This window comes from Macaca mulatta, chromosome 15 (genome assembly GCF_049350105.2).
Source record: "Macaca mulatta isolate MMU2019108-1 chromosome 15, T2T-MMU8v2.0, whole genome shotgun sequence".
In the NCBI taxonomy this organism is placed as follows: Eukaryota; Metazoa; Chordata; class Mammalia; order Primates; family Cercopithecidae; genus Macaca; species Macaca mulatta.
Genome location: NC_133420.1, coordinates 58,401,659 through 58,423,018, shown reverse-complemented (window position 1 = coordinate 58,423,018; position 21,360 = coordinate 58,401,659). Strand labels below are relative to the sequence as shown.

Below are 21,360 nucleotides of genomic sequence, written 5' to 3'. Positions count from 1 at the left end.
AAAGGACTGTGGGACCACAGGGATTGACAAGTGTTATTAGGCACTAAGGATGAATGGGAGGAATTTACTAAGCAGGGTTGGGGGAAGGGAGCATTTTAGAGAAGCAATTTGTAAGCTGCACTGTTCCTCTTCTGGTGACTCTAAAACCTATTGTTTAAGGGCAGGCCAGCCTTTCCCCAATGTGTTCTTCAAGAGGGAAGTTGGATGCTTGCTGCAACGAAAGGCTGGGTTTGAGTGATCACATGGATTCATATAGCTTCCCATTCTGATTTGGTATAATTACCTGGGAAATAACTTTAAATCTGAGAAAGCTAGCAACTGTGGTCATCTAGATTCTGAGTAAAGTGTTTACAATATGATGTTATTTATAACAAAGTGAATTAGTAAAAAGTCTCAAATATAGAAATATTTTATAAATATAATTTTATTACTTGGAAATATATACAAAAATTCAAACACAGCTAAAAAACAGTTGCTAAGCAGAGTTCCTATCCAACCTGGTTTAATGAACATAAAGTTATCAGCATAAAACTTGAGTCCTGAAACAACTTATTGTCTTCAGGGTCTTTAAATAATGGGTTTAAAAAGAGGTGACTGTTTTGTTCTTTACACCTATTTAAATCTTTCCCCCAAATACAGAGTACTAACATTTGTTTGGTTCATGAGGTTTTATTTTAGAAAAATAGCTAAAGCTATTAGCTAATTATTTGAAAACTGCAATATGTTTCCCCATTTCCAGTCTTCTGTCACCTTACATTCTCCATAGTTTCTCAAAAATTCCCAATAGTTGTTAACAGAAAGCATTTGCAACCTCCAGTAGCTCTCTAGGATACAGAAGTGCGGATCTAACAATCTTGAAATCATTTAAGGGGGCAATAATTTTTTTTTATTTTTCATTTTTGCAATTTCATGTCATTTTATTTTGGTCCAGCCATATCTCCTTGTAGGAGAAAAAAAAAAATGAGTTATTCTGTTTTTCCTGATTGTCAATTCATTACACTACTTTATCCATTCTTTTTGCTCTCAGGTTTAAAAAAGAAAAAAAAAAAAAAGTCTTCTGGACAACCTTAGCATTTTCTATAAATTTAAGCTTATTGTGAGCTTGAACATTTCAAACATTTTTATATTTCACTCTCCTCTAACTTTTATCATGCCAGTTTTCCGTTCTTTTGCAAATGATCTTTGACAACCTGGCTTCATCAGAGAGCTCTGAGATGCTTTAGATGCCCATTCTCTATCTTATTGGCTAGGTTCTTTTAACTTAAAAAATAATAATAATAATTTGTAGAATGTCATCTAAAAGTTTTCACAACGTGAAGAACTGGAAAAGGTAGCTGGCTAAGAAGCAGAAAGGCCTCCTTTTGGTTTTGGGAGTCAGCTGTGATCTTCAGTCTGGCCTTGCATCCTCTCTTCCCAGCTGAGAAGCCTGAGGCCCTGAGTAGATTAAATAAACTGGGGAAGACGTCTACCTGAAATGGTCTGATTCACGGTTCAGAGGGGAACAAGTCTAAATTTGAGACTTGCTTCCACAATATTCTTTCTCAAAGTTGAAAGTGAACATATTTCCCTGCTTGCAATCTGTTGATGGATCTCTGCTGTCTACAATATATACTACAAACCCCTTAGTCTGGTACACAAGGCCCTGTGTGACCAGCTCCCATTTCTTTTTCTAGCTTCTCCAACCCCAAATGCCTTACTAAAAGAACTTTTTTCTCTAATGCATTAGGCTGTTTCACACCTTTGCTCAGATTATTCCCTCTCAGCCAGATCTCTACCTCCTGAGAACACCTGTTCATCTTTTAAAAGCTCAAAATAAAAATAATGTCTTCAAATCTCTGCAATTGAGTGCTCCTTTATGCCCTCATTAACCTTTATTTTCTTCTGTCTTTACATCTATAACACGTTACAGTCATTGTTTACATATCCATCTGCTGACTAGACTGTAAACACCTCTAGGGCAGAAATAATGCTTTATTCAGCTTTGTCAGGTACTCTAGCACCAAAAAACTTGCACTGAATAAATGTCAGACTGAAATCTGCTTCCCTGTGACTTCCTCAAATCCTAGTTCAAGCCCTGGGATTCAGATAGACAATGCCAGCCCTTCAAATATCTAAAGACTGTCCAGTCCCAAGTCTTCTCCAAACAGAACAGCCTTAACATCCATATTTTAAAAACCTTTTTATCCAAGCTGTCCTTTCATGGAGTGCACTTGAGCTTAGTGACTTTTTATAAAATTAGGTAGGCACCACGTCCTAATGAGTGCTGAGCCCCTCGGTAAAAAAGTAACCAAGGTCACTTCGCTTCTCATTCATTAACTAAATGCCTGATGGTGACTACTAAGTGTCCAGAAATTCTAGGCACTAGTGATACAGACATTAAATTTAGTTTCCTTGTCCTCAATGGCTTCACAGTCCAGAGAAGACAATGATAGTGGCAGGGCTAGAGCCTAAGCCCAGTATGCATGAATGCTAAATAATACTTCCTCAAATCAACTCCTTTTTTTAACAGCCACTTTATCATCTTACAGAATAGTGAACACGTACTCCTTGAGGCCTTTTTCATAATAACTACTCTTAAGTCAGCTCTCTGCAACCTCACCCCTGAATTCTATCTTTTGTTGATTATTTTTTCAAACCCAGTTACAGGATTACCATATTATTCCAGTTGATTGCATGTGCTGCTTTTGGTCCTGTGTGCTATCTTGTTGAATGTTTGTGAATTTCCATGCTGACCTTCACAGATCTGGTCCATCATCTAACCTGAAGACCATAACTCTAACTTGATTCAACTTACTGGCTAAAAGCAATGAGGATAACAGAACTAAGGCCCAATCTCTAGAAAGGTCCATCCTACTTTCTTATTCACAATCTGGTACAATACACTAAAATATACCCCTTATCACCTTATTAACATTTATTATTTTCAATAAAACTATGGATAAATCATGCATCACTAGGAATTATAAGCTGGTTTTTAAAAATAATCATTAAATATCCATTATAAATATTTTATTTTAAAACAATTGGAAGATGTTACATATATTACATACTACATATAATGGCACATGTCAGCCTTTTAAGCTTAAAAATAATCTTTTCCCAAACTGGGATTGATTTATACCCAAGTATAAAATGACCCTTGGCCTATAGCACCAACCCGGGCCCAGAGGAAAAGCCAATTTTGAGCCTGTCTGTCCTCTGGCATTGGGCTTCCTGATATGACACTGAGGGACCTCTCCCTCTGGTTTTATTCCCTGGCAGTATTGAGGCCTGGCACAGGGACCCATCTTACTGTATGCTGCAGGCCTGGGAAATCAGGGAATCTAGAGGGGGTAAGGTCCTCTAACCATTTTACAATGGAAAGAAAAGTTAAATATGTTCCTTATTCTGTGTTTTTAATTTACACAACTATAACAAGACTCTACAAGACAGAAGGAGGTTAAAATTACCGAAATACAATTTCTCTGCTGGTTCTTCTCTTTGGAAATTGAAGTCTCATAATAGGAGTAGCGTTAAAACTCATCTAGTTCTGACTGGTAACCTGTTCCACTTCACTTCCCTTTCCCAGATTTAGGTATAATTCATTCAAAGTTTTAAATGCCATCCATATGCCACATTTTTAGACAAACACAGAAGCTTAATAATACTTTTCATTTTCTTTTTCTTGGTTCATAAGGACAATTCCTGCCAAATGTTCTGTCTTATGACTCTCCTCCGCTTCAAAGTATGTTTAAGTTACACATTAAGAATCCCAAAAAATACCACTATGGAATTTTCATAAGCAATATCCAACCAATCAGTAAAACACAGTACACAGTGTGAAAATTTTAATTTATTCCCCTCCCAAGTATCCAGAATGTATATCTCTTTAGCTTTGAGAAATGAGATACTGAAAATACCAACAGAATTGATCATATGAAAGAAAGAAAAGCACATACGACACAGGAAACATCCCTAAGTCCTCCCTACCGTAGTAGTGCAAGTTAATGGTAAGTTTCTGGCAATGTCACCTTTCTTTACATGACAGATTTAAAGTGGAGATAGGCCTCTGATTTTTATTTTTAAATCCTAGCAGGTTTTTTTTTTTTTTTGAGGCTATATTAAATGACAATGCATTTTGAGTCGGGGAGAAAAAAATTAAAAACCCAAAACTTCTTTCAGTTTATTCAAAATAAAAATACACATAGAATTATGAAAATATAGGTTTACTATTTCCACCACGTAGGTTGATGCTGCTGTTGAAAGGCTTACAAACTGTTTTTCAAGTTTTTAAAGCTCATCTCGATCCCTCAATAGAGTATACCTATATTCACTGGGTGCTAGTTTCTGGAAGGAGCTCTCAGGTGGACTGCTTGCTACATCTTGGGCTTGCTACAAAAGAAAGAATAAAACATTTTTATACCAATATAGTTTATAGTGCCATAATATTTTAATAAGAGTATTTGATGAATGGTAGTTCCCCTATAATTATTTGCTTATTAATCAATAAAAGCAACTGTGTGCCAAAGCAAGAGATTTAAATGTGAAATCTTGCTTTCCTCATTTCAAATGCTCTTACTCAGATTCTCCAGGGCAAGGTTGCCACAGGGCCATTAACTGTGGGCTTGTTTTACATTTGCTGAGGTGTGGTGGAAGGGACCAAAATACCTGACACCTGGGTGCTTTCCTAGACTAGTCTACAGAGGCAACGCAACCCTAGGTTGGCTCAAACCCTTCCTTTGTGCATGACCGCTAAGAGAATTAACAGCATCCACTATGTAGATATTATCTTAGTTATCAATTACCAGGATACCAGAAATTATTACAACTTAGTTGAAATAAAGAGGAAAGCAAACATTTCAATACTGAAAGAAATTAATTTCTGTAGTTTACTTGTGTACCAAGAGTAGACAAAAATACACAGTGAAACAAGAGCTACTTCCAAGAATTTTAAAGAAAAGACAGTGCAGTCCATCCTCTATTTCCAAATTGTGAGCTCAAGAGCAGGCCTGATTGTTCTCATTTTAATATCCCCTGTAGTTGACATAGGCACACAGTGCATATATTACATACTATATGTAATGGCACATTGACTCTAACAGGAAGCAATGTGTCTATAAACTTATCATTTGACTTTATCATGTGCCTCTTTCCCAATACATTTTAAATTGTTTCAGTGAGATATATGTTCGGATTAAGCTGAAATTATATTACTATAAAACAAACATTTATTTGGTGCCCTCTGTTAGTACACAAAGATGAACAAATATAAGTTCACTGTCTAATGAGGAAATTGAAACAAGTCAGGATAATACAATAATGGTAAATGACATCTTTTCCTAATCTGATAAAATACTATGCAGGCCTTCTTTTCTGAGGAAAATAATCACCTTTGGGTTATAGCCGACAAGTTTGCCTCCTATAGTTGCTTAATTATCAAAAATCTGACCTCATTTTTAAAGGAAAAAGCATGTTTTTGGATTCCTATAGGGAACTCTTGCCTCTGAACCTAATCTGACTCTTAAATAAAGAAAAACTCAGTTTTTATTTTCCTTTTATAAATAGAGGTTTTATAGGCAAAATAATGGATTTAAGTTCTGAGCATATGAAATAGAGGATTTTGGTACATATCATCTTCCCTCTCGGGATCATGGTACTAGGCATGATAGAAATCATTATCTATCAAAATGCAAATTTAGGGCTGTTTAGTACAATAGGAACATAGAAATTACTTGTAACAGAAGTTACAAGGTGGAAACAGTAAAATTCTCAGGTAGAAAAAAAAATAAGAGAACATAAAATTTTGATAAAACAGTTGTCAAGTATTCTAAATCACAAATGGGAAAGCTGCATTAAACTGTAAAGTTTTGAGCATTATGAATAGTGTATTTGTGAAGGCTCTTAGAATGATTTAGCAGAATAACCAATCATTACTTTCTTTATAGTGTGGTCAATCTTCCAGCCACAGAGGAAGGCTTGGAATTATTGGAATCCACTGATTTCTTCACTGATTTATCTGTTTTAGATTCCTATTTCCTATTTCCATTTGAAGCCAACTGTATTTAAATCTGTTATAGCCATATTCCACAGAGGTCACATTCAGAACACTTTTATACAATCAAGAAACTATGTTATAATATCCTTTCAACTTTTCTGAAGACCTAAAACTAAAAATTAATTTAAAAGGATAATTTCTACTCAGAATTTCTCTACACAAATATTCAGAAGCTGAAGCTCAAGCCGATGCAAGAACTTCAGACTCTCTTTGAGGCTAACTGAAAAACAAAAAAAAAGAGTTCCCATTGAAAAATAAACAGGAGTCCTACCTCTCCTGGGGCTATATCGGTTGGGTCAGGTCCATGATGGAATTCTCTGTGCAGTTTTCCAGAATGTAAGTCAAATACAAATTGCTTGAGTTTTCCAGGAATTCTAAAACCATAGTCAAATAAAATTTAAACTGTTAAAATGGACTTACCTCTATTTTACCAACTTCACAGTATTAAAAAAATTTTGCTAACCTACAATCCCACCCTCCTACCACAACTATTGCAGGCCAGGTATGTGTCAAACATTTTTACACAATTGTAAGCATAGTATCCAGATACTCAGTTTTGTATTCTAATTCCTGTACTTGTTTCATAGAAAATTTTCCATGCTTATCATTAAGGCACATTATAATCTACCAAGACGCTGTACCGCAAATTCTTAACCATTTTAAATTAATGGGCACTTTATATATTTTCCTAAATTACATATATGTAACTAAAAAAACTTTTGTTCTGCAACATCACACTAAAAATAACAGGGCTCAAAGGAAAAAGAGGGGCTAACCACTTAAAACTATACAGCTTTGTAACCAAAGCACTATTATCAAGCTGTAATAAAAATATTAGCACCATCCAACGTCCACCACCATTTAAAACTAGTGTCAACCAGGTGATCCTCTGCAGCCTTAACATAAAGGTTGTGAGCCCACTTTTGAGGTCCAGGTCCTTGAGGGTATTCACTAGACAGTAAAAACCAATTTCATCAAATTAACCTGAACCAGGGCATAGTATTTTCATGTTTTTTTTTCCCTACACATAGGGGGAAATGTCTTCATAACTTCTTTAAACCATACATGCAACTTCATTGGATAACTTAACATTATGAAAAGCAAAGCACTTCTCAAGATTATTAAACTAGCTTTTATTTACACTAAGAAAGGCACTTCCTCAGGATTTTTAGCTGTTTTGTTTTGGAGGTCTTCATATACCCCAATGGCATTCTCTTTATGAAAAAGCTTATTCTCTGGCTCACGCCTGTAATCCCAGCACTTTGGGAGGCCAAGGCGGGCGGATCACGAGGTCAGGAGATCGAGACCATCCTGGCTAACACAGTGAAACCCCGTCTCTACTAAAAATACAAAAAAATTAGCCTGGTGTGGTGGCGGGCGCCTGTAGTCCCAGCTACTCGGGAGGCTGAGGCAGAAGAATGATGGGAACCCGGCAGGTGGAGCTTGCAGTGAGCCAAGATCGGGCCACTGCACTCCAGCCTGGGCGACAGAACGAGACTCTGTCCGCCCCCCCCCCAAAAAAAAGAAAAAGAAAAATCTTATTCTGATGGCTTCAGGACATTCTGAGAATAATGATATATGAACCGACACAACTTCATTTTCTATGGACATTATTCTCTTAATTACCAATCATGTATGAGCAAATCTGCAGCACAGAAACAATGCACTGTAGCAGATAACACCATATTGAGCTAAGCAAATTTATATATCAAGCTTTCTTCTTTGTAATATTTCCTTGAGTTATATACAATAAAGTAGGATTACTGGGTTAACAAATAAGAGCTTTTGACCAAGTGTGAGCAAATTATACCTATAAAACATCAGTTGGTTTTTACTGTTTGTTCTTTAAAGTGTTGCCAGCATGTCTGTCTTTTTAAAATTAAAATTGGTTTTGCTAATTTGATAAGTAAAAGATACCTGCATTTTAATTTACATTTCTTCACAAATTAAGCATTTTTTCATTGCTTCTCTGAATTTACATTTCTGCTCATATGAATTGTCTGCCTTCTAACTGAGATCTTGGTGCTTTAAAAAATTAATTATATATTTTAAATAGAAACACTTTTTCATTCTGTTACAAGAATTAAAATGCAGGTCCATATACACTTTAATTCCTTGGGTAGAACTGATTGACTTTTAAAATCATTATTTTTTTGGTAGCAAACAATAGCTGGCTTGTAGTTAATATTACCAGTTTCTTTTTCTTTTTATCCTCTCCTGAGGTCCTGGAAGTGCTGTTTCTTCCCTTCAATAACTCCCACTGAGCTGTACCAACCAATAACTTCATTGTATACCCATTTTGGCTCCCCACTAGCTCCAATGCAACAGAGACCAGCAGGTGCCAAATGCACAGTTTACAAATACAAATGACTGTCAGGTAGCTATATTGACAGAATGCCTCTGAAAGGTTCTCTGGTGCTGAAGTAATTGCACATGTACCAGAGATAAACATTGAGAGGAGATCAATTTAAATTTAATCTGACATCATCTACTGTCACCCACAGCAAGTGCTAAAATATATCCATTCAATCCATAGCATTGCAAATGGTCTATAATGTTAAGATAAAGCCTCTGCTAGTTTGTTTTATGAGGTCCAAAGATTATCAAAACTAATACAGTGTGAACTGCTTCTGCTAGTCAAGAAATAATTTATGATTAAATCTTAAATGTGACAAATTCATTGAAAACACTCAAAACACATTTTTCCAAGTTGATTTTTTTCCCTTGTCAACAGATGAAAGAAAAAATTGTGTGCAAAACGAAAAGACGAGAGAGAGGATGAATCTGAATTGATGCAGTAGAAAAACAGATTATAAAAGAGCTATCTAGCTTGTGGCCAGAAACTATCCATCATTATTAAGAAGTAACATTCAGTGAATCAACAATAAATTGTCAAGAAAACAGACAACATGCTAATCTCCTAAAAAGGAAAATAAATGGGCCCTTGCCATAATAAATAAAATTATATACATCATGCTTTAGGGCAAAATGAGAACACCTAAGTGTTTCCCATCCTCCAGTTACTTTTTTGTTTATTTACAATTCTTTATTTTTAGGTGAGACAAAATTTTGACATAGTGAAATGCACAAATGTTAAGTGTATGAACAAACTTTAACAAAAGAATACAAGGTAATATGTATTTTTATTATTTCTTAAAATTTAGATACAGCAGAATTCACTTTTTTAGGCTTAACTTTTGAGTTTTAACATGTGCATAGCATTTTGCTACCTGCTCCACAAACCAGGTACAGAACAATTCCAACACCCTTTTTAAGTCAGACTCTCCCCTTTCCCACAACCCCTGGCAACTGTTGACCTTCTATGATTGTCATTTGTACAAAATCATACAACATGTAATTATAAGAATGGCTTTTTTTTCACTTAGCATATTGTATTTGAGATTCATTCATCCATTTTTGTATATATAAAAAGATATGTTCCTGTATCCACTGCGGAATAGTATGTCCCATTGAGTAGATATACAATTAGTTTATCCATTCTTCTATTCAAGGACATTCAAGTTCTTTCCAGATTTTGGTGATTATGCACAATACTGCTACAAACATTTGTGCACAAGTGTTTGTGAACTTTGTCTAGAACAAATACCAGGTATATGGTAGGTATATATCTAACTTTTAAAGAAACTGTAAACTGTTTTCTAGAGTGGCTGTATCATGTTGTAATCCACCAGCAATGTATGAAACTTCTAGTTGTTCCATATCCTCATGAACACCTTGTATTATCAGTATTTTAATTTAGGCATTCTAAAATATATATACTGACTAATGATGCTGAGCACCTTCCACATGCGTTTATCTGCTATCCCTATATCTTCTTTACATTCTATCAGTATCTTTCACAGAATAAAAGTTTTTAATTTGATGAAGACCAATTTATACATGATTTCCTTTCATGGATAGTGCTTTTGATACTCTAAGAACTCTCTGTGAAACCCCAGGTCATAAAGTTTCTCCTATGTTTGCTTCTAAGAGTTTTCTAGTTTTATCTTACATATAGGTGCATGATAAATTCTAAGTTAATTTTTCATAGAAGGAAATTCTTTTTTGGATGAGGACATTCAGTTGGTCTAGCACCATCTGTTGAAAAGACTATCCTTTCTCCACTGAATTGCCTTAGTACCTTTAAAAAAATCTATTACTGAGATTACCCTTCCAAGATGGCTGAATAGGAACAGCTCCGCTCTGCAGCTCCCAGCATGATCAATGCAGAAGATGGGTGATTTCTGCATTTCCAATCGAGGTACCTGGTTCATCTCATTGGGACTGGTTGGACAGTGGGTGGTGCAGCCCACAGAGGGTGAGCTGAAGCAGGGTGGGGTATCGCCTCACTCAGGAAGCACAAGGGGTTGGGGGATTTCCCTTTCCTAGCCAAGGGAAGCTGTGACAGACGGTACCAGAAAAACGGGACATTTCTGCCCAAATACTGCACTTTTCCAACAATCTTGGCAAACAGCATACCAAGAGATTATATCCCACACCTGGCTCAGCGGCTTCCATGCCCATGCAACCTTACTCACGCTAGCTAGCGCAGCAGTCCAAGATCGAACTGCGAGGTGGCAGCCAGAAGGTGGAGGGGCACCTGCTATTGCTGAGGCTTGACTAGGTAAACAAAGTGGCCAGGAAGCTCGAACTGGGTGGAGCCCTCCGCAGCTCAACAAGGCCTCCTTGCCTCTATATACTCCACCTCTGGGGGCAGGGCATAGCTGAACAAAAGCCAGCAGAAACTTCTGCAGACTTAAATGTCCCTATCTGACAGCTCTGAAGAGAGCAGTGGTTCTCCCAGTACAGTGAGCTCTGCGAATGGACAGAATGCCTCCTCAAGTGGGTCCCTGACCCCCGTGCAGCCTAATTGGGAGACACCTCCCAGTAGGGGCCAACTGACGCCTCATACAGCTGGGTGCCCCTCTGAGACGAAGCTTCCAGAGGAAGGATCAGATAGCAATTATTTGCTGTTCTACAATATTTGCTGTTGTGATACCCAGGCAAACAGGGTCTGAAGTGGACCTCCAGCAAACTCCAACAGACCTGCAGCTGAGGGACCTGACTGTTGGAAGGAAAACTAACAAACAGAAAGGAATAGCATCAAAATCAACAAGAAGGACGTTCACACAAAAACCCCATCTGTAGGTCACCATCATCAAAGACCAAAGGTAGATAAAACCACAAAGATGGGGAGAAACAGAGCAAAAAAGCTGAAAATTCTAAAAACCAGAGCACCTCTTCTCCTCCGAAGGATTGCAGCTCCTTGCCAGCAATGGAACAAAGCTGGACGGAGAATAACTTTGACGAGTTGACAGAAGTAGACTTCAGAAGGTAGGTAATAACAAACTTCTCCAAGTTAAAGGAGGATGTTTGAATCCATCGCAAGGAAGCCAAAAACTTTGAAAAAAGATGAATGGCTAACTAGAATAAACAGTGTAGAGAAGATCTTAAATGACCTGATGGAGCTGAAAACCATGGCACAAGAACTACGTGATGCATGCACAAGCTTCAGTAGCTGATTTGATCAACTGGAAAAAAGAGTATCAGTGATTGAAGATAAAATTAATGAAATGAAGCGAGAAGAGAAGTTTAGAGAAAAAAGTAAAAAGAAATGAACAGAACCTCCAAGAAATATGGGACTATGTGAAAAGACCAAATGTACGTTTGATTGGTGTACCTGAAACTGACGGGGAGAATGGAACCAGGCTGGAAAACACTCTTCAGGATATTATCCAGGAGAACTTCCCCAACCTAGCAAGGCAGGCCAACATTCAAATTCAGAAAATACAGAGAACACCACAAAGATCTCCTCAAGAAGAGCAACCCCAAGACACATAATTGTCAGTTTCACCAAGGTTGAAATGAAGGAAAAAATGTTAAGTGCAGCCGGAGAGAAAGGTCTGGTTACCCACAAAGAGAAGCCCATCAGACTAACAGTGGATCTCTCAGCAGAAACGCTACAAGCCAGAAGAGAGTGGGGGTCAATATTCAACATTCTCAAAGAAAAGAATTTTCAACCCAGAATTTCATATCCAGCCAAACTAAGCTTCGTAAGTGAAGGAGAAATAAAATCCTTTACAGACAAGCAAATGCTGAGAGATTTTGTCACCACCAGGCCTGAAGGAAGCACTAAACATGGAAAGGAACAACCAGTACCAACCACTGCAAAAACATGTCAAATTGTAAAGACCACTGATGCTAGGAAGAAACTGCATCAACTAACAGGCAAAATAACCAGCTAACTTCATAATGACAGGATCAAATTCACACATAACCATATTAACCTTAAATGTAAATGGGCTAAATGCCCCAATTAAAAGACACAGACTGGCAAATTGCATAATGAGTCAAGATGTGCTGTATTCAGAGACCCATCTCACGTGTAGAACACACAAAGGCTCAAAATAAAGGGATGGAGGAAGATCTACCAAGCAAATGGAAAGCAAAAAAAAGCAAGGGATGCAATCCTAGTCTCTAATAAAATAGACTTGAAACCAACAAAGATCAAAAGAGACAAGGCCATTACATAATGGTAAAGGGATCAATTCAACAAGAAGAGCTAACCTAAATATATATGCACCCAATACAGGAGCACCCAGATTCATAAAGCAACTCCTTAGAGACCCACAAGGAGACTTAGACTCCCAAACAATAATAATGGGAGACTTCAACATCCCACTGTCAACATTAGACAGATCAACGAGACAGAAAGTTAATACGGATATCCAGGACTTGAACTCAGCTCCACACCAAGCAGACCTAATAGACATCTACACAACTCTCTACCCCAAATCAACAGAATATACATTCCTCTCAGCACCACATCACATTTATTCCAAAATTGACCACATAGTTGGAAGTAAAGCACTCCTCAGCAAATGTAAAAGAACAGAAACCACAACGAGCTGTCTCTCAGACCACAGTGCAATTAAATTAAAACTCAGGATTAAGAAACTCACTCAAACCACACAACTACATGGAAACTGAACAACCTGCTCCTGAATGACTACTGGGTACATAACAAAATGAAGGCAGAAATAAAGATGTTCTTTGAAACCAATGAGAACAAAGATACAACATACCAGAATCTCTGGGACACATTTAAAGCAATGTGTAGAGGGAAATTTATAGCACTAAATGCCCACAAGAGAAAGCAGAGAAGATCTAAAACTGACACTCTAACATCACAATTAAAAGAATTAGAGAGGCAAGAGCAAACTAATTCAAAAGCTAGCGGAAGGCAAGAAATAACTAAGATCAGAGCAGAACTGAAGGAGATAGAGACACAAAAAACCCTTCAAAAAATCATCCAGGAGCTGTTTATTTGAAAAGATCAACAAAACTGAGAGACCGATAGCAAGACTAATAAGAAAAGAGAGAAGAATCAAATAGACACAATAAAAAATGATAAAGGGGGTATCACCACCGATCCCACAGAAATACAAACTAACATCACAGAATAAACACTTCTATGCAAATTAACTAGAAAATCTAGAAGAAATGGATAAATTCCTGGACAAATATACCCTCCCAAGACAAAACCAGGAAGATGTTGAATCCCTGAATAGACCAATAACAGGCTCTGAAAGTGAGGCAATAATTAACAGCCTACCAACCAAAAAAAAGTCCAGGACCAGATGGATTCACAGCTGAATTCTACCAGAGGTACAAAGAGGAGCTGGTACCATTCCTTCTGAAACTACTCCAATCAATAGAAAAAGAGGGAATCTTCCCTAATTCATTTTATGAGGCCAGCATCATCCTGATACCAAAGCTTGGGCAGAGACACAACAAAAACAGAGAATTTTAGACCAATATCCCTGATGAACATGGATGCAAAAATCCTCATAAAATACTGGCAAACCAAATCTAGCAGCATATCAAAAAGCTTATCCACCAAGATCAAGCTGGCTTCATACCTGGGATGCAAGGCTGGTTCAACATATGCAAATCAATAAGTGTAATCCATTACATAAACAGAACCAATGACAAAAACCACATGATTATCTCAATAGATGCAGGAAAGGCCTTCGACAAAATTCAGCCCTTCATGCTAAAAACTCTCAATAAACTAGGTATTGCTGGAACGTATCTCAAAATAATAAGAGCTATTTATGACAAACCCACAGCCAGTATCATACTGAATGGGCAAAAACTGGAAGCAGTCCCTTTGAAAACTGGCACAAGACAGGGAGGTCCTCTCTCACCACTACTATTCAACATAATGTGGAAGTTCTGGCCAGGGCAATCAGGCAAGAGAAGGAAATAAAGGGTATTCAATTAGGAAAAGAGGGAGTCAAATTGTCCCTGTTTGCAGATGACATGATTGTATATTTAGAAAATCCATCGTCTCAGCCCCAAATCTCCTTAAGCTGATAAGCAACTTCAGCAAAGTCTCAGCATACAAAATCAATGTACAAAAATCACAAGCACTCCTATACACCAATAACAGACAGAGAGCCAAATCATAAGTGAACTCCCATTCACAATTGCTACAAAGAGAATAAAATACATAGGAATCCAACTTACAAGGGATGTGAAGGACCTCTTCAAGGAGAACTACAAACCACTGCTCGACAAAATAAAAGAGAACACAAACAAATGGAAGAACATTCCATGCTCATGGATAGAAAGAATCAATATCATGAAAATGGCCACACTGCCCAAGGTAATTTATAGATTCAATGCCATCCGCATCAAGCTACCAATGACCATCTTCACAGAATTGGAAAAAACTACTTTAAACTTCATATGGAACCAAAAAAGAGCCCACATTGCCAAGACAATCCTAAGCAGAAAAAAAAAGCTGGAGGCATCACGCTACCTGACTTCAAACTATACAAGGCTACAATAACCAAAACAGCATGGTACTGGTACCAAAACAGAGATACAGACCAATGGAACAGAACAGAGGCCTCAGAAATAACACCACACATCTACAACCATCTGATATTTGACAAACCTGACAAAAACAAGAAATGGGGACAGGATTCCCTATTTAATAAACGGTGCTGGGAAAACTGGCTAGCCATATGTAGAAAGCTGAAACTGGATCCCTTCCTTACATTACATACAAAAATTAATTCAAGATGGATTAAAGACTTAAATGCTAGACCTAAAACCATAAATACCCTAGAAGAAAACCTAGGCAATACCATTCAGGACATAGGCATGGGCAAGGACTTCATGGCTAAAACACCAAAAGCAATGGCAACAAAAGCCAAAATAGACAAATGGGATCTAGTTAAACTAAAGAGCTTCTGCACAGCAAAAGAAACTACCATCAGAGTGACCAGGCAACCTACAGAATGGGAGAACATTTTTGCAATGTACCCATCTGACAAAGGGCTAATAGCCAGAATCTACAAAGAACTTAAATTTACAAGAAAAAATCAAACCCATTAAAAAGTGGGCAAAGGATATGAACAGACACTTCTCAAAAGAAGACATTTATGCAGCCAACAGACACATGAAAAAATGCTCATCATCACTGATCATCAGAGAAATGCAAATCAAAACAACAATGAGATGCTATCTCACACCAGTTAGAATGGCGATCATTAAAAAATCAGGAAACAACAGGTGCTGGAGAGGATGTGGAGAAATATGAACACTTTTACACTGTTGGTGAGAGTGCAAACTAGTTCAACCATTGTGGAAAACAGTGTGGCGATTCCTCAAGGATCTAGAACTAGAAATACCATTTGACCCAGCCATCCCATTACTGGGTATATACCCAAAGGATTATAAATCATGCTGCTATGAAGACACATGCACACATATGTTTACTGCGGCACTATACACAATAGCAAAGACTTGGAACCAACCCAAATGTCCATCAATGATAGACTGAATTAAGAAAATGTGGCATATATACACCATGGAATACTACGCAGCCACAAAAAAAAGATGAGTTCATGTCCTTTACAGGGACATGGATGAAGCTGGAAACCATCATCCTGAGCAAAGTATCCCAAGGACAGAAAACCAAACACCGTGTATTCTCACTCATAGGTGGGAATTGAACAATGAGAACATTTGGACACAGAACAGGGAACATCACACACCGGCACCTGGCGTGGGGTGGGGGCAGGGGGGGAGGGATAGCATTAGGAGAAACACCTAATGTAAATGATGAGTTAATGGGCGCAGCAAACCAACATGGCACATATATACATATGTAACAAACCTGCACGTTGTGCACATGTACCCTAGAACTTAAAGTATAATTTTTAAAAAATCTATTACTATATTTGTATGTCTATTTCTGGACTCCCTCTCTTCTCTTCCATGGCTCTATGTACGTACTCTTTCACCAAAACTGCACTGTATTAATTACCTTAGATGTATATTTTGTCTTAAAACTAGGTAATGTGAATCATCCAACTTTGTTTCTTTTTCAAAACAGTTTTAGCTATTCTGGTTTAAGCTTTCCATATAAATTTTAGAATCTGGTTGTCTATATCAATGAATCTAGCTGAGATTTTGACTGGGATCACATTAAATTTATAGGTCAAGTTGACTATATTGAGTGTTGTAATCCATGAACACAGTATGCTTCCTTGTTTATTTTGGTTGTCTTGGATTTCCTTCAGCAGCATTTTGTAACTTTCAACATACAGCTCCTGTACATGTTTTGTTTGATTTATATCTAGGTAGTTTTTTTTTCCTCCTTTTGGAGTTATTATAAATGGAACTTAAAACAAAATCCTGGTTTCCAATTGTTCACTGTCTTTGTATAGAAATATAAGTGATGTTTTAAAAAGTTAACCTGTATACTGCTCAAATCACTTATTAGTTCTAGGAGCTCTTTAACAGATTTGTTGGTAATTTCTACACAGACAATCATGTTATATACAAAGAAAGTTACTTTTATTTCTTTCTTTCAGGTCTGAATGCCTTTCATTTATTTTCTAGTTCTATTGTACTTGCTAGGATTTCCAGTACAATACTAAAAGAAGTGGTGAGATTGAACATCTTTGCCTAGTTCTCTATCATACAGGAAAAGCATTTGGTTCTTTATCATTAGATATGACATTAGCTGTAGGTCCTTTATAGATGCTCTTTAAAAGACTGAAGTTTCCTTTTTTAAAAATCTCCCCAATCCCCATAACCCCCAGCCTCTGGTAACAACCATTCTACTCTCTACCTCTATGAGTTCAACTTTTAATATTCTGCGTATGAGTGAGATCATGCAGTATTTGTCTTTCTGTGCTTGACTTCTTATTCCACTCAACACACTGTTCACTCCTGGTTCATTCATGTTGTTACAAATGACAGAATCTCATTCTTTTTTAAGGCTAAATAGTATCCCATTGTGTATATATAGCACCTTTTCTTTATCCATGCATCTGTAGACAGACGCTTACATTGATTGCATATCTTGCCTATTGTGAACAATGCTGCAATGAACATAGGAGTGCAGATATTTCTTCAACAGACTGATTTCCTATTTTTTGGATAGATACCCAGTAGTGGGGTTGCTGGATCATAGGGTAGTTCTATTTTTATTTTTTTGAGGAAACTCCATACTGTTTTCCATAATGACTAATCTACATTTCCACCAACAATGTGAAGGATTCCCTTTTTTCACACATCCTCATCACCACTTTTGTCTCTTTTATAATAGTCATCTTCTATGCTTTGCATATGGTTGGTTTGTCTCCACCAAATCTTATTTTGAAATTTTATCCCCAACATGGAGGTGCTGGTAGGTGTGGCCTAATGAGAGGTGTTTGGGTCATGGAGGCAGATCCCTCATGAATGGCTTGGTGCCATTCTCATGGTAGCTGAGTTCTTGCTCTAGTGAGATAGGATTAGTTTTGCTGGGATCGAATCAGATCCTGTGAGAGTGGGTTGTTACAAAGCCAGGTAGCCCCTCAGGTTTGGTCCCTCTTTGCATGTGCCCACTTCCACTTTGACTTTCTCTGCCACGTTTTAAGGCAGCATAAAAGCCCTCAAGAGAAGCTACACAGATGCAGGTGTCACGCTTCTTGTACAGCCTGTAGAACTATAAGCTAAATAAACCACTTTTCTTTATAAATTACCCAGCCTCAGGTATTCCTTTATAGCAAGACAAAACAAAGACGCCATTATTTTTTTCCCCATTGGTTATTGGGGTACAGGTGGTATTTGGTTACATTAGTAAGTTCTTTAGTGGTGACTTGTGAGATTTTGGTGCACCCATCACCCGAGCAGTATACACTACACCCTATTTGTAGTCTTTTATCCCTCACCCAGCTCCCACCCTTCCCCACAAGTCCCCAAAGTCCACTGTATCGTTCTTAAGCCTTTGTGTCCTCATAGCATAGCTTAGCTCTCACATATCAGTAAGAACATACAATGTTTGGTTTGCATTCCTGAGTTACTTCGCTTAGAATAATAGTCTCCAATCTCATCCAGGTCACTATAAATGCTGTTAATTCATTCCTTTTTATGGCTCAGCAGTATTCCATCATACATACATACATACATACACACACACACACACACACACACACACACACACACACACACACACCCCACAGTTTCTTTATCCGCTTGTTGACTGATGGGCATTTGGGTTAGTTCCATGATCTTGCAATTGTGAATTGTGCTGCTATAAACATGCGTCAGAAGTATCTTTTTCATATAATGACTTCCTTTCCTCTGAGTAGATACCCAGCAGAGGGATTGCTGGATCAAATGGTAGTTCTACTTTCAGTTCTTAAAGGAATCTCCACACTGTTTTCCATAGTGGCTGTACTAGTTTACATTCCTACCAGCAATGTAGAAGTGTTCCCTGATCACCACATCCACACCAACATCTACTATTTTTAAATTTTTTTATTATGGCCATTCTTGCAGAAGTAAGGTGGTTATTGCATTGTAGTTTTGATTTGCATTTCCCTGACTGTTAGTGATGTTGAGCATTTTTTAACAAAATTTTTATTTAATAAATGGTTAAAATCGCAGCGCCAAAAATACATTAACATTGAATAATTTCACTGAAAGGAAGAAATTGTAGAATGCACGGTTTCAGAAAGCTATTTTCAGTTATTTACAAATAAAGTGTCTAAAACTCAAAGACAGGCTCTATATGCTATACCTAGTTTATCCCTTCCCGAACAAAATTTCTGTTATTTGGGAAAATTCTTAAACGATGATTTAAACCGTAACAGTTACAAATCACAAATGCATCCAGTGGACTGTGAAACCATTTTCATCCAGTCAGTGGCAAAACTGTTGAACGGGCAATAGTTGAAGCTGCTGAGTTTTATATAGTGTGAACTGTGGTATATATATTCCTACCAGGACTAAAACACTTTGCAGGCATGGCTGACTCACAAAGGTTGTAACAAACAACTGCTCTTTACTCGACACCACGGCTTGGAGGCCACAGAGAAGCACGAGAGACTGACAGCTCTTCTGCTTACAAACAAATGAAACCCAAAGTGGATGTCGTTCTCAGAGCACTGAAAGTGCTTCAGGACTCGCACTGATCCCATACTAACTTTCTTCCCTATTTTACACACATTTTTCTACTGTCCACTGGAAATCATTTTCTGGTTTGGCTAAACAACAATTACTAGTTTATAACAGGAATAGTAAAATCCGTGAGAATTCTGTTCGATTTAAGACTTGACACTACTTTCTTTAGAATGGTTTCTGCGTGTTTCTATGTCACCCTCTGTATTTTTAGCTTCCAGCTTCCTGGTAAGGAGTAAGTTCTCCTTTCCCGTCACACTCGGGGTCATTTACATGTTTCTGAGATGCCCTCGCTAGTTCATGGAGGCCAGGTGCGCGCAGTGACTCACTCTGCCTCTGCCTCCACTCTTCTCAGGACCAGTCCCCGAACCTTCTGCCTTGCCGTTCCTCCCGCTTCCGCCACACTCTCGTGCTCGGAAGCAAGCTCCCAGATCATACAGCCGCAAGGCCGGCCGGTCCTTGTTTGCCAGTCGCTCCTTTCTGGGTGCCGGACCGTCCTCACACCTCTGAGCTCTTCCCGGTCTCTCCACAGCCTCCCCAGGAGCCCCGCTGTCCTGGCTCCCCTTCTTCCCTCTGTCTTGGCCAGGTTCTTTACCCCATGTCTGCTCATCTTCGCTCCTGCTGGAAAGCCGGTCAGGCTCGTGGTGAGATCTGTGCCTCCTGCTGTCATCCACATGGTGTCTTTGTGCTTCAGATTCTTTTTCTTGAGATCTCTCCACATCCCTGTGCTCTTTGTCACTGCCGCCGTGTGACCTTAACCCTTACTTCTTTCTCTGCAATTTTTTTTGTTTTGCATCTTTCTTTTTCTTTTTCCTCTTCCTGCAAACGTTTCTTTTCTAACTCTCTCTTCCTCCGTTCTTAATCGCTTCTCTTCTCACATTCTGTGCTTCTCTAATTTTCTATTTTTAATATATTCCAAAACAGGTGTAGTTCTTCTAGCAGTGAGCTCTCTTGTCTTCGCCTCCATCTCCCCCAGCAGTCTCAGGGTTGACACTGGTCTTCTCTTTCTCCACACAGTAGGTTTCTAAAAACTTCTTATATTCTGCATCCCAAGTTGGCGGCGAAAAACTCGAAGTAGTTGTGCCCGGGCAGCGGGTGCAGCTGCTCCTCCAGCAGCTCCTTGGGGGAGGCCCGTGGACAGGTGGCAAATGACCACCTGCGGGGAGCGCGAGGAAGTTCCCACCGCAGCGGGGGCGTGGACATCCAGTTCGGGAGGCACCGCCTACAGTGCTAGAAGGCCCGGGCCCCACCCCTCCAGGCCCCCGCCCCTCCCCCTCCGCTCAGGGCCGTCCTCTCGATGTTGAGCATTTTTTCATGTTTGTTGGCCATTTGTGTATCTTTTGAGAATTATATGTTCATGTCCATAGCCCACTTTTTGATGGGATTGTTTTTTTCTTACTGATTTGAGTTCATTGTCAATTCTGGATATTAGTCCTTTGTCAGATGTATAGATTGTGAAGATTTTCTCCCACTCTGTGGGTTGTCAAAGACACCATTCTAACATCTCTGATGATTAGTGATGTTCAGCACTTTTTCATATACCTATTGGCTACCTGTATGTCTTATTTTGAGAAATGTTTATTCAGATGCCTTACCCATTTTCAATCAGGTTGTTTTCTTACTATTGACTTGTTTGAATTCTTTATATATTTTTAGTATTAACCCCTCATCAGATGTATGGTTTCCAAATCCTTTTTCCCATTCTCTAGGTTGTTTTTTTCACTTTGTAGATTTCCTTCACTGTGCAGAAGCTTTTTAGTTTGATGTAATCCAATTTTTCTATTTTTGCTTTTATTGCCTGTGCTTTTGGGGTCATATCCAAAATTTGTGGCCCAGACTAATGTCATGAAGCTTTC

The 21,360-nt window shown here is 38.3% G+C and overlaps 1 protein-coding gene and 1 pseudogene across 2 annotated transcripts in view; both read right to left on the bottom strand.

The window, feature by feature from the left end:
• Window positions 1-4,137: 4,137 nt before the first annotated feature.
• ERP44 (endoplasmic reticulum protein 44) overlaps window positions 4,138-21,360 on the bottom strand; it is a 115,196-nt gene continuing 97,973 nt past the window's right edge. For both annotated transcript variants that reach the window (XM_015117213.3, XM_077965655.1), the window contains 2 exons: window positions 6,306-6,408; window positions 4,138-4,371 (listed from right to left, as the gene is read on the bottom strand). In XM_015117213.3, the coding sequence (XP_014972699.1) occupies window positions 4,270-4,371; window positions 6,306-6,408 (205 nt within the window). In that variant the 3' untranslated portion in view covers window positions 4,138-4,269. The remainder of the gene's footprint in view (window positions 4,372-6,305; window positions 6,409-21,360) is intronic.
• On the bottom strand, window positions 19,652-20,810 carry LOC114672750 (regulator of nonsense transcripts 3A pseudogene; annotated as a pseudogene).